This window comes from Zingiber officinale, chromosome 7B, assembly GCF_018446385.1.
Source record: "Zingiber officinale cultivar Zhangliang chromosome 7B, Zo_v1.1, whole genome shotgun sequence".
NCBI classification, from domain to species: domain Eukaryota; kingdom Viridiplantae; phylum Streptophyta; class Magnoliopsida; order Zingiberales; family Zingiberaceae; genus Zingiber; species Zingiber officinale.
The window spans coordinates 110179824-110194724 of NC_055999.1; the positions used below are offsets into that span (position 1 = coordinate 110179824).

The 14901-nt window shown below is 35.5% G+C and overlaps 1 protein-coding gene across 1 annotated transcript in view; it reads left to right on the plus strand.

Annotated features, from left to right (window-relative positions):
- LOC122006879 (actin-related protein 3-like) overlaps positions 1-14901 on the plus strand; it is a 28555-nt gene that overhangs the window by 2383 nt on the left and 11271 nt on the right. Inside the window, exon 4 of the mRNA XM_042562556.1 lies at positions 1515-1661. Within this exon, the coding sequence (XP_042418490.1) occupies positions 1515-1661 (147 nt within the window). The remainder of the gene's footprint in view (positions 1-1514; positions 1662-14901) is intronic.

Genomic DNA, 14901 nt, shown 5'->3' on the forward strand with positions numbered 1-14901 from the left:
GGAAACAATGATACTAGTGGGCATATGGATTTCGGTTGCTTTCCATACTAGAAAAAGGAATTTAGAAGGACAACAAAATTGAACATGTGCATAAGCTTGCATTGTAATCAAATTTTTGAAACTTTGCATTTGATAAAAAACTACATAGTGTGCTGGCATATTACTTGGTTTTTCTTATTTGCATAGCAATTAATATTATGCTCCTTGTCTGATGAGCTTACATTGTGGGTGGCATTTGATCTCTGTGCTTGGCCCGGTACAGACTGAAATAACATAGACATGAATTAGCATCTAGTGGTAGAATTCATATTTATAGCTTGTAGGTAAATTGAACAACCTGAGAATTGGTTCTGGACCATAATCCTTAGACATGGTATTATTACAAGATAAAATATGGACCAGAGAATAATGATCCTACGGCATGTTTCACAATATCTTAATAGTGAATGTTTAGTTACTGCATCACGAGGCATGTATGAGTAGCTTATACCAAGTGAGTGCTGACAAGCTAGTTGATTCGACAGGTCATACAATGCTATGCTTAGTATTCAGGCTCAGTTTCCCATGAGGGAAGGAAATAGACAGGGAAAGAAACAGCATTGGAGAAAAAATTATAGGGAAATATTTTGCTAGTTTTGGTTTCCTTGAAGGCAAGGGAAAAAAAGGAGAGTTTACTTCCAACCCTTTTCTTAGAGGGAAGGAAATGGGGAGGGAACTTAAATTTCAAAATTTTAATAAAAAAAATATATTTGAAAAAAATGGTTTTTAATTCTGTGTTGGATTTGAGTCCATGCATGAAAACAGTAGCTTTTCTGCTCAAATTAGGTCAAAGTAGATTTGTGCCAAATTGGGCAAAGATTTCTCCAAGTTGTTTTCTTCAGTTTCTCCATTTTCCAAAGGAACCTGAGGAAAAGGGTGGCTGGAAATCTTTCTGCCACTTTATTTCCATCTGCATTTTTTTGTTAGTGAGTCTTTGCACCAGTTAGCCGAAGTTCTGAAAATCATTCTGCCATAAAATTCCAGCAATTTTATTATTTTCACTCAGTGAAATTCTGAAGGAACACATTTTTGCCCCTTCTATTGTATCTGTTGAGTGGGAAAAGTTTATTACTATTACATATTTAGTTATTTAATGTTCTTATTATGCTATAACTATGAGGTAATACAATTGTGGAAAGGACACACACACACACAGTGTTAGGACAAAATTACATATTCATTTGGCCTTCAATCAAGTAAAGAGAATTCCATCTTTAACATGGCTAAGTTTCTTTTTGTATTTAAATCTCTCATACATGTAAAGTAAAAAGCTGGAAAGAAAAATAAAAAATTTGGCTACTCATCCATTTGATTTCTATAACCAATGGCTAGCTTTGAAATGCTATGCAAACTGAGATTGCAAACTTCATTAGGTGTAAAGATTTTTGGGTCATATAGTTTCCTTAATCTGTTGTCCTGTACTATCATTTCTCATAAAATTTCATGTTGGCTAATATTCAATTTCAATTTTCTAGTGTGAAATGACAGGTGTCGTTGTTGATGTTGGTGATGGTGCTACACATGTTGTGCCAGTTGCAGATGGTTATGTGATTGGCAGTAGTATTAGATCAATACCTATCGCAGGCAAGGATGTTACCCATTTCATCCAGCAACTTATGAAGGTAGAGAATCATGAATCAACAACTTTATGCCCATTAATCTAAGCTCAGTATACTCTCTCAATCATGCATTTACTTTAGCTGTTATTAAATTTCTGATATCTTCATGTTGTAGGTTGAAATAGATTGACCCTCAAAATTATATAATGTACAGTTTGTTTGAGGCTTGACTTATCATGACCTCATGGGCATGCATAGCATGGTTGTTCCACTTATGATTTGCTTGAATGGCAAAGAGAGGCACCACTTTATTAGTTGTAATCACAAATATGAAATCCTTGCTAGGTTATCTGACAAATAATGAATTCGTGGAATGGTTACAAGGATAGTATATGTTTAAAAGACTTCCAATTTTTTGCCAATTCTTCCTTTACTCCATCTTCTCACACTTAAACTTTTCTGATTATAGACATGAATCATTTGGTACTTCATGTTGGTGGTAGATGAATCTTAGTTTTTGCCTTCAGTTAGGCAGTAGTTCTGTAAGCATTCTATGCTTGATTGTTAGTAGTTTTTTATTATTCTTTCTAGAAGAAATTTATGCTAGAGAATAGGTGTATTTTTTCTTCAGAAAATGGTTTTCTAGCATAAACTATAGTTACAGAATTCAACAATGATTGACTAATTTCTCTTGCCTTTATTTCTCCCAATCACTCTCTTTGATATTTGATGACTTACTCATCTCTCTGCCAAGTAGACCCTACTAGGCTGCTCCATCAACATATTTTATGGCACCATAAAGGAAAAAAAAACCTCTCATCAAGGAACTGGATTGAGAATGCTATGTCCTTGTCATGCTCAGATATATGTGCCATATGCCAACTTTTCCACCTACCAAGATTTGAAATTTCATTCTAAGTCATTGTTAGTGTCCGCAGTTGGAATGAGATGTGTTAGTCCTGTGCCAACAGTGTTGACACATGGTACAATGATTGACTAACAAGGACAGAGGATTGAGGAGGAGAGAAGGAAGAATCTTGAAGGAGAAAGAAAAAAATTTGCCGAACCCTAGCCTTAGTTGTGTTGCTCTGCGAAAGCCCTACATGGTGTTACTTTCGACATGGAAGTTCCGTGTGCCTAAATGAAAATCTCTATCTGCATTGCACCATTGTGGAATTCCTCGCACTGGGGTTGTCATCTTAGAGAGTTCCGCATGCCATTCTATGGGTGGAACAAAATGTTTTGCCCATGCCAACCAATGTAGAATGAAACTTTGAACTATGTCATCCACTACGAAGTCCTAATGCACCATTCGACAATTTTGTAACCTCAGTTTTGATACCACTTATTGGGATCATCAATGTCTTCAATATCATTAGATGAGGTTGGAGACCACTTTAACAACAGCGTGAGAATCTGCACTTCAAACCATGCACTTATAGATCCAAATCTGATACAAATGCAAAATAGTCTCTAGATAATTCACATGGTACTTGGTTGAACAATACAAACACATAAAGAAGATGAGTAATTTAACATGGTTATGTATAAAACTACATCCATGTAGAAAATCAAGTTTATTTAATATCAGAGCAAAAAGTAGACAAATCAACATCTACGTCATATAAGAGACCTTTTAATTCTCCCTATACTACTCTCTCAACATTGATAGAGAAGAGTGGAAAATCTCACTTCTAAAACTCCCTATATATGTATAAAAAACTCACAACGAGAAGAAAGCTTTCTTCTTTACAAGTTTTTTTGGTTTCGTATAGCCTCCAAAATCACTCCGTTATGTTTCCCAAGCTCCTCTTTTCTCAGTGTTCATAATACTAAAACCATCAAATAGGGATTTATTTGGCATTTGATTTATAGCTGAGCCTACTAGGCTTAATATGGTGTCCAACCCAACAATTGAGACTCACTGACCATAATGTAAAATTGTGCAGAATAAGCATATGTCATTAACTATTTAACTTCTAATAAGATGGCTCTGTCAGTTGGCCGTGTTGGTATGTGCTATCAATGTTGAGTGCTAACATGAGTTATGATGCTGGTAGAAGAGATAAAGGGCAACATGCAAGAATCTCATCTTCCCTCTCACACAAAGTGGTGGCATACTTTTTGGGCCGCCACGTCAGTGAAGGGAGTCACATGTTAAAATCCCTTTATATAATTTCTTCTGTACATCTCCAAAAGGATCAGAAAAGTAAATGCAGAATATTTCAAAAGTTTAATTGGCACATTACTATGCCTGTCTGCATGGATTTGGTTCCAGATTCATATTAGTGGGCATTGTTGCACACAGGAAAGAGTTAAACAATAAAATAGAGTGGGTATTATTGTAGATAGTTCGTTTAAGAATGAAGTTGTAGGAGTAGTTAGAAAGGGGATAGAATTATAGCTCTTAAGATAGTAGTGACGAAAGAAACTAAGAGCGTAATTAGCATCTATGCACCTCAAGTAGGATTTGATGAAGATTTCAAATTAAGGTTTTGAGACGACCTATATGAAGTATTACAAAATATTTCACCAAATGAAATAATTTTAATAGGAGACAATCTAAATGAGCATGTTAGAGTGAAAAATGAGGAATATGAGAGGGTACATGAGGGTTATGAGTTTGGAACAAGAAATGAAGAAAGAAAAACTATATTAGATTTTATGATAACATATGACCTTATACTAGCTAATACGTTTTTTAAAAATGAAAAGAACACTTTGTCAAGTTCGAAAGTGGGATTAATAAATCACAAATTGACTTTCTTATGATTAGGAAGAGCGATAGAAAGATTTATAAAGATTGCAAGGTTATCCCTGAAGAAAGCTTAACTACCCAACATAAGTTAGTAGTGTTAAATATATGTTTCAATCATAATAACAATAGAAGGAAAATATACACGACTCCTATAATTAAGTGGTGGAAGTTAAAGGATCGGAAACAAAACATATTTAAAGAGAAGGTAGCAGTATAAGCATTAGGTGAAATATACAGTGACTCTAATACAACACGGGATAAGATGATATCAAAGTTGGAAATAATAGCTAAGAGTATACTCGGTGAGTCAAAGGGACATGCAACACCAAGTAAGGAATCTTGATGGTAGAATGAGAAAGTACAAGAGAAAGTGAAGAAAAAACGAATAGCCTATAAAGAATTATATATTTGTAAGAACGGGGAAAATTTTAAAAAATATACAATAGTCAAGCAAAAAATGAAACTTTTGAATGGTTATATCAAAAATTGAATACAAAAGAAGGGGAAAGAGATATTTATATAATAGCTAAAGTGAGAGAGGGGGGAAGACGAGATCTTATTCAAATAAGATGTATTAAAGATGAATGCAGTAGGGTAGCCGTGGAAGATGTATTTTCTTCAACTTTTTAATGAAGGTTTATGTGACCAACTTAACTTAGATAATTTAAGTAGGTCAAATGAGTATAGAAATTTAAATTTTTATCGTAGAATTCAAACTGTAGAAGTAGAACGAAAATGAAAAAATGCATGATTAATGGAGGGTAAATATTCTAGTTCCCTTATATAAGAACAAGGAAGACGTACAAAGTTGTGCAAACTATAGGGATATTAAATTAATGAGTCATATCATGAAACTTTGGAAAAGAGTACTCGAAAGAAGATTAAGGAGATCATGGTAATCGAAAATCAATTTGAGTTTATGCTTGGAAGTTTGACAATAGAAGTTATACATCTTCTCAAACAATTAATTCGGGATAAAAGCAAGATCTATGTATTATATTCATTGACTTAGAAAAAACTTATAATAGAGTCCCAAGAGAAATTATATGGAGAATTATAGAAAAGAGAGGTATTAGCGTAATATATATTGAACTAATTAAGGATAAGTATGAGGATGTAACGACTAGAGTGAAGACTTTAGGCAATTGACTGAAGTATTTCCAATAAAGATAGGGTTATATTAAGAACCAATTCTAAGTCCTTATCATTTTATACTAATCATGGACGAACTCACAGGACACATTCAAAACATAGTACCATAGTGCATGTTGTTTATAGATGATATTGTTTTGGTAGATGAGACATGTGAAGGAGTATATGCTAAACTAGAAACTTAGCGGGAAACACTAGAAGTGAAAAATTTTAGGCTTAGTAGAGTAAAGACATAATATATGAAATTTAAGTTTAGCAATATTAGATATAATGAGACAGTTGTTGAGATAAGAGATAACGAGTTGTTTGAACAGAGAGTTTTAAGTATTTAGGATTATTTTTGCAAAACGATGGAGGGATTGAGAGAGATGTTTTACCTAGAATACAAGCAGGATGGTTGAAATGGAGAAGAGCGTTGGGCGTTTTATGTGATCGTAAAATACCTCTAAAACTTAAAAGGAAGTTCTATTAAACGATGTTAGAACTACTATGTTATATGGCGCTAAATGGTAGGCTATGACTTGAGCATATGAGCAGAAGATAAGAATTACAGAGATGAGGATGTTAAGGTGGATGTATGGACATACGAGGATGGACAGAATAAGAAATGAGAGCACTAGTGATAAAGTCAGAGTTGCATCTATTGAGGAAAAACATCGAGAGACATTTAAGATGGTATAAACATGTACTTAGACGGTTGATAAATGTTCTAGTTAGACAATATGAAATTATAAAAAATATGCACATCAAACGAGGAAGAAGAAGATCAAAAAAGACTTGATTAATAACAAGATAAAATTTATTTAAGTATAAAAGATATTATAGCAGAGGGGACAGAGCCCAATGACATAGAAGGATCCATATATCTCTGATCCCACCTAGTGAGATAAGGCTTGGTTATTGTTGTATTCATAGTGTAGTGTCCATTAAAACAGATGAAATTGTAACTTGTATATTTTGTGGATGGTGGACTAGAACCTGAAATCATTAATGAGTGGTAATGTTTTTTTTAGTATACTTTGAGATAAATTGACAAGGAATAGTTTATATTGATTTAAAGTGATTATAATTCAAGGAAGAAAAAGTGAACTTTCTATAATTTCTGGAACTTATCATATGCTATCCTACGATTCAAACCAGACTCCTTTTAACTATGAATCTAACTGGTATCCTATGTTGCATTCTCAGTCAAGAATACTTGTGTATTTTATGTGCACTTGCCTCTATGTTACTTGACTCAGTTATTAGTATCCAATATGGGTGAGGATCTAAACATATAAATTTCTATTTCTAGAAATTTGTACATGCAATTCATAGGAATGTTAATTGTCTACTTAGAATATTGGTGTTGGAGTGTCGATGTCAAGCATGGGTATGGAGGAGAGATAAAGAGTTCAATATCAGAATCTGCAAGTTTATCATCATTAAGCTGTGTTTGTCCAAATTATTTAGGATCTACTACATGAACCTTATCCTCCATCAATCTTTGTGCCAATGGATATCACGAGCAATAGTCAAATTAGTTCTATTCATTGATTAACAATTTTTTGTTTTCTCTACCCTTTCGATTTCAACTCCAACTGATTAGCTCTTCTAAATATAAAATTGTTGGTCATCTATGAACATGAGCATGGCTATGTCAATTCAACCTATTTTCTCTCATTGTGTCCTCAATTAGAGTTACAGCTAATTTCTCTTGGATGCATATTTTAAGATAAGAATAAAAACAGAACATATGAAATTTAAATTTAGTAGCTATAGACGTAGTAAGACAATTGTTAAGATAGAAGATGACGAGTTACCTTTAACTTAGAGCTTTGAGTATCTAGGTTTGTTTTTGCAAAAGATTGAAGAGGTTGATAGAGATGTTTTACATAAGATACAAACAAGATGGTTGAAATGAAGGAGGACTTCTTTTTTATTGTAAGGTATCTCTAAAGCTTAAAGGAAGTTTTATAAAACCTGTTATGTTATGTTATACGTGTAGGACCGGTGGGAATCGATAGGGGAGGGGGAAGGGGAGGGAGTGGGGTGAATATCTATCTTCTCACCTTCTCGATTTCGTCGTTCGCTCTTTCTTTCTACAGAGTTAGTCACAGTGGAATACAAAATAATAATTAAGAGACAAAAGAGAAGAGACACACCGATTTACTTGGTTCCTACCCCCCTAGGGTTAGTACATCCAAGGTCTATATACGGGAGGCACCCGTCCATTAGTGTTCTCCTTTCTGGATGTTTTTCGGAGGCGGAGAAACCTTTCTTACAAGTTTATCAAGCACAATATAAATAGAATAATAATAAAGGTGCTATTAAATAAATACACAAACGTGTTGACCCGATCTAGAAGTCCTGCCACGCACCCCTCCTGAAGCTTCCTCGATCGCAGAGCTTCGAGCGTTGATTCGAGCATGGAGATGAAGAGTAGTAGAATAGATGTTCTGAACGTTGTGCTCAGGGTTTCTTTTATAGCACTTTTCGGTCTATTGATCACCCTTGATCGATATGTCGAACCGGCTCAAATCTGATCCCCATAACCAAGTTTATCGTGATCTGTGATTTGGTCCTTATCAGATTTATCGGTTGACCAAACCTACTTTTTGGTCTACCGAACCAGGCCACATCACCAACCCAAGTCCGGACTCGAACTCAGTCAACTAAACCCAATTGGTCTACCAATCCTTGGGATTGGTCTACTGAACCGGTCTGGTTCAACCCGAGTCAAGTCCGGTTCACCCTGGACTTGTTCCAGCTGTGTCCGATTGCGTTCGTTGGCTCTCTGTTTTGATTCCAGCTCTAGGTTCCTACAAAACCACCATACAAAACACAAGTAAACACTTAAGCCTAATTTGTAGTCTGACCTACTAGGCTTACCTCTTGCTTGAAGTTCACTTCTCCAAGACTTTACCACCTAAGGCTCATTCTCTTTGGATCAAGTCTAACCCTGTAAGTCTACCTGACCTACTAAACTTCTTGCTTGGAATTTCTCTAAGACTTTACCACCTAAGGGTTACTCCCTTAGGATCAAGCCTAACCCTGTGAGTCTACCTGACCTACTAGGCTTCTTGCTTGGAGTTCGCTTCTTAAGATTTCACCACCTAAGGTTCACTCCCTTAGGATCAAGCCAGCCAAGCATCCTGCTTGGACTTACCACTTGCCAGATATCCGGTTATCCTTGACCAGCTTGGACTTTCTCTTGCCTAACATCCGGCTCTCTTAACCTGCTAGAGCTTTCCCTCGCTAAGCATCCAGTCATCCTCGACCTACTTGGACTTTTCCTTGTTAGTTATCCAGTCAATCATTGACTTGACTAGACTTTACTTTTGCTAGTCATCCGGTCATCCTTTGACCTGACTAGACTTAGCTCACTTTTAAATATCTGGTCCTGTTTAGATCAATCCTCAGTTAAATTTGACCAGACAGTATATTGTCAAATATCAAAATTCTGGAGGTTGATTGCACCGACAATATGAAGCTGACTCTTGGGTTATAAATCGAGTACACGAATGAAAGATGAGAGTTGTAAAGATGAGGATGTTAAAGTGGATGTATGAACATATGAGAATTGACACAATAAGAAATAAACATATTAGAGAGAAAGTCAGGTTGCGTCAATTGAGGAAAAACTCCGAAAGACAAATTTAAAATGAATCCATTTCATGGACTGCATTTCTGGTACCTCAGGGCCTTTATGAATGGCTTGTGATGCCTTTTGGGCTCAAGAATGCACCTGCCATTTTTCAAAGGAAAATGGATAACTGTTTTCGAAACTGTGAAGAATTTCTAGCTATTTATATTGATGATATATTGGTATTCTCAGATTCAGAAAAAGATCATGTATTACATCTTACAAGAATGCTTGAAATCTGTGAAAAAGAAGGCTTAGTTTTATCTCCCTCAAAAATGAAGATTGCCCAACCTGAGATAGAATTTTTAGGGGCTACAGTTGGCAATAGGAAGATAAAATTACAGCAGCATATTATTAAAAAAATTCTTGACTTTGATGAGCAAAAATTACAGACACTTAAAGGGCTCAGGTCTTGGCTTGGCATTATTAATTATGCAAGACCATATATTAAAAATTTGAGTACATTACTTGGTCCTCTATACTCAAAGACAGCCCCAACAGGAGATAGAAAATTCAAAAATTCGGATTGGGAAATTGTTAAAAAAATTCGACAAGTTATCCAGGAACTTCCAGATTTAGAATTACCCCCCAATAATGCATACATAATCATTGAAACAGACGGGTGTATGGAAGGATGGGGAGGTATTTGTAAATGGAAAACAGGAAAATATAATGCAAAGAACTCAGAACGTATTTGTGCATATGCCAGTGGAAAATTTCCTACAGTTAAGTCTGCCATTGATGCAGAAATTCATGCGTGTATGGAATCTTTATCTGCTTTAAAGATTCATTATCTTGACAAAGAGGAAATTACACTCAGAACAGACTGTCATGCAATTATTAAATTTTTCAATAAAACTGTTCAAAACAAGCCATCAAGGGTGAGGTGGATTTCCTTCATCGACTACATAATTGGTACGGGAGTCAATATTAAATTTGAACATATTGAAGGCTCTAACAATCAACTTGCAGATGCTTTGTCAAGGTTAGTACATTATGTGGTCTTAAATCCTAATGATGATCAGAATGAGGTATTTCATATACTAGAGGCAGCCCTTGAAGAAATAAAAGATGCGCCAGCAATAATACAAGACAAAATGGCGAGCATGATAGACTCAATTATTGCAGCACCAGCAGATGCGCCAGCAATGATACAAGACAAAATGGCGAGCATGATAGACTCAATTATTGCAGCACCAGCAGATAAGGCGAATAATGAAGGAATCTACTTTTGCAACAATTATGCAGAATTATTGACGTGGAAAAGCAAAAGCGGTGATAATGCGATACAGATGGATGAAAATTAGGAACTGAGCCCCGGGGAGCCGTTCCTTTTATTATCCTCTTGTAAATATGTGTGGTGTGTTTTCATTACTTGCATGTTAAGTATTGTAAAGGATTATAGGCAGCTCAAAAGCTAGATATGATAAGATGCGATGGGGCCCAACCGTGTACCCGATCTTATCACAATAGCTCAAAAACTTGTCTATAAAATCCAAGTAAGCTTGCACTTTGCAAGACAGACGAGAGTACCTCGGAGTCTTACTTAGTTAGCCATCTTGAGTTCAAGAGCTTTAAGCGCCTATACTCAAGTGTTCTCTGTAATCCCTTGTAATATTTCCACTTTTAAAGTGAGTTATTAGTTTCTAGCTTCCGCAAAATCTTGTGCACTGGGAATAATTTGGTATCAGAGCGATGTCCGGCTAATTCTCTTATACAGGTATTCTAGTGAAGCATCATGAATAATGATCTATTTCTTTATAGAAGGATTTCCGTCCATAGTTATATTTGATTTTTGATTATTAAATGTTATTGTGATATGCTTTAGTAAGGTGAAATTAGGCCAGAACAGATGGCAGGAAAACACCTGGAACAAGGTATCATCAGTAACATTTATAGTTTAAAATCTTATATTAATTATGGCTGAAAGACTAGAAAAAGCTATAAAGGATTGGTATCAAAATTCAAGAGTAGCGGATTTAGAATACCTGGACTTAGCAACAGAAGTAAGACTTAGGGACATCTCTCATAATATAGACGTAGTCTATGACCGTTTGATATTACACTCCAGAATTTCTCGAAGTGAATATAGAACCTTACTTAAGGTCATCAATGAAAACCAAGCTGAGTTACTAAATTCTCTGGAAACAACATCTAAGGTACAGCAAAAGTTGCAAAAGGCGGTATTTGAACTTCAAAAAGAAATCCTATTCTATAAGCCGTTGACAGTCAAAGATGTTAGAGAATTAATTTTAGAAAAGCAACCGAAATTAATTGAAGAACAGACGGTGATTGTGTTGCAAAATCTGCAAACTCAAGTTAGACAACTACAGGAGGTAGTAAAGGAAATTAAAAAACAGTTTGCATGAATCTACCTCAATCAACTTCTACAAAGACATATTTAGAAGCTTTAGAAAATACAGAAACAGTTAGTAATCCGGCTATTGGATTTATATTTGCTAAGGAAGCCTCAGTAAAAGATATTAATAGACAAAATAATACAATTATTGAACTGTTATTGTCTATTAATACAAAGCTTGATCAATTACTGATAAAGCCTGTTGATACCTCTAATCAAGTTGTTGATATAGCAAAGCAGTTAGAAGGACTAAGCCTGGGAAAAACAAAATCAAAGAAGGAGGAACCTTTCTTTGTGTACAAAGATCCATTGAAAATTCTAAAGGAAGAAAGGGAAAAAGCAAAAAGCCATGACGAGCAGAACCAGGCCTAATATTACTGAAGTCATCACAACAACAGAAACTTCGCAACCTGCTGTATCAACGCAAGAAGATCAAATCCGAAGTTATAGGAGGATGGCTAGGCTGAGGTATGAAGCACAAAGAAGATTATCTCGAAGACAAGGAAGTAGCAGAACATTAGAAAGCCAGCTTAATCCAGAAGCAGAACTAGAATTGTCTCAACAACGAAGAGCATCTTTAGTACCAGCAGAAACACTTTACACAACACATTGGTCTGAACCCAGACATCGAGTATATCAACATTACTCAGAAACAAGAGTTTTGGTAACTGAAGGACAGCAGAATTTATCCCTTATAAATACAAAAAGCTATGGTATTCTCAGAAGAGAAGGTATGCAATTAATACATTTGGGATTAGTTATGATACGCATACATGCTCTCCATAGAAGAAATGCAGGAACAAATGCGCTAATAGTCTTAAGGGATACCAGATGGAATGATGATAGATCCATAATCGGAACTATGGAAGTTGACTTATCTGAAGGTACCCAACTTGTTTACATAGCACCAAATCTTTTAATCAGTATAGAAGATTTTTATCATCATATTGAAATTGCTATACAAACACATGGGTACGAGCAATGGAATTCTGCAGAAAGTAATCTTTTAATTACCAGGGGACTGATTGGTAGATTAACAAACACCAGTCATGCAGGATTCAGATATAATATACAAAATGTTGCAGATTATTTGGCAAGTACAGGTATTAATGCAGTACCAGCAACACCAAGAACAACTGCGGAACTTCAAGGAATGCGATGGATACTACAGCCACCAAATACACCCCAAATACGAAACCCGCAAGCGGTGAGAACAGCAACATTACTGGACGGATCAATTTCATTGGCATTTTGCGGAAGCTAGAAACTAATAACTCACTTTAAAAGTGGAAATATTCCAAGGGATTACAGAGAACACTTGAGTATAGGCGCTTAAAGCTCTTGAACTCAAGATGGCTAACTAAGTAAGACTCCGAGGTACTCTCGTCTGTCTTGCAAAGTGCAAGCTTACTTGGATTTTATAGACAAGTTTTTGAGCTATTGTGATAAAATCGGGTACACGGTTGGGCCCCATCGCATCTTATCATATCTAGCTTTTGAGCTGCCTATAATCCTTTACAATACTTAACATGCAAGTAATGAAAACACACCACACATATTTACAAGAGGATAATAAAAGGAACGGCTCCCCGGGGCTCAGTTCCTAATTTTCATCCATCTGTATCGCATTATCACCGCTTTTGCTTTTCCACGTCAATAATTCTGCATAATTGTTGCAAAAGTAGATTCCTTCATTATTCGCCTTTTCTGCTGGTGCTGCAATAATTGAGTCTATCATGCTCGCCATTTTGTCTTGTATCATTGCTGGCGCATCTGCTGGTGCTGCAATAATTGAGTCTATCATGCTCGCCATTTTGTCTTGTATTATTGCTGGCGCATCTTTTATTTCTTCAAGGGCTGCCTCTAGTATATGAAATACCTCATTCTGATCATCATTAGGATTTAAGACCACATAATGTACTAACCTTGACAAAGCATCTGCAAGTTGATTGTTAGAGCCTTCAATATGTTCAAATTTAATATTGACTCCCGTACCAATTATGTAGTCGATGAAGGAAATCCACCTCACCCTTGATGGCTTGTTTTGAACAGTTTTATTGAAAAATTTAATAATTGCATGACAGTCTGTTCTGAGTGTAATTTCCTCTTTGTCAAGATAATGAATCTTTAAAGCAGATAAAGATTCCATACACGCATGAATTTCTGCATCAATGGCAGACTTAACTTAGGAAATTTTCCACTGGCATATGCACAAATACGTTCTGAGTTCTTTGCATTATATTTTCCTGTTTTCCATTTACAAATACCTCCCCATCCTTCCATATACTCGTCTGTTTCAATGATTATGTATGCATTATTGGGGGGTAATTCTAAATCTGGAAGTTCCTGGATAACTTGTCGAATTTTTTTAACAATTTCCCAATCCGAATTTTTGAATTTTCTATCTCCTGTTGGGGCTGTCTTTGAGTATAGAGGACCAAGTAATGTACTCAAATTTTTAATATATGGTCTTGCATAATTAATAATGCCAAGCCAAGACCTGAGCCCTTTAAGTGTCTGTAATTTTTGCTCATCAAAGTCAAGAATTTTTTTAATAATATGCTGCTGTAATTTTATCTTCCTATTGCCAACTGTAGCCCCTAAAAATTCTATCTCAGGTTGGGCAATCTTCATTTTTGAGGGAGATAAAACTAAGCCTTCTTTTTCACAGATTTCAAGCATTCTTGTAAGATGTAATACATGATCTTTTTCTGAATCTGAGAATACCAATATATCATCAATATAAATAGCTAGAAATTCTTCACAGTTTCGAAAACAGTTATCCATTTTCCTTTGAAAAATGGTAGGTGCATTCTTGAGCCCAAAAGGCATCACAAGCCATTCATAAAGGCCCTGAGGTACCAGAAATGCAGTCCATGAAATAGATTCCGGATCCATCATTACTTGATGGAATCCTGACTTCAGATCAAATTTAGAAAAGATTCTGCTATTTCCGATTTTCTTCAATATTAGATTAATTCCTGGCAAAGAGTATTGATCCTTATAAGTGTTGTCATTCAGAGTTTTATAGTTGAAGACCAATCTTTCCTTTCCTTTCTTTTCCTGCCCCGTTATTGGATCTATAGTTGTACCAGATTGAACAACAAAGGTCATAGTTCAATGTCTAGAAGTACTGGGCCTAATAACCTTTAAAGCCAGAAGAGAGTCTATATGGACTTTAAAAGTTGCTTCCATTGCTGGTGTTATATGTTTCAGGGGTTTATCCTGTATAGTTAAATCAGGATATATGATGTCCAATTTACAGACTATTCTATTTTTTGACCAAAACAAAGTTGGATTTTCACCAATATATCCCATAGATTTTAGTCGCTGAATAGTTGGTGCAAATTGTAAATGAAAATTGGTTACTGTCCCCAGAAATTCCTTTCTTCCAACCTCAAGTTCATTA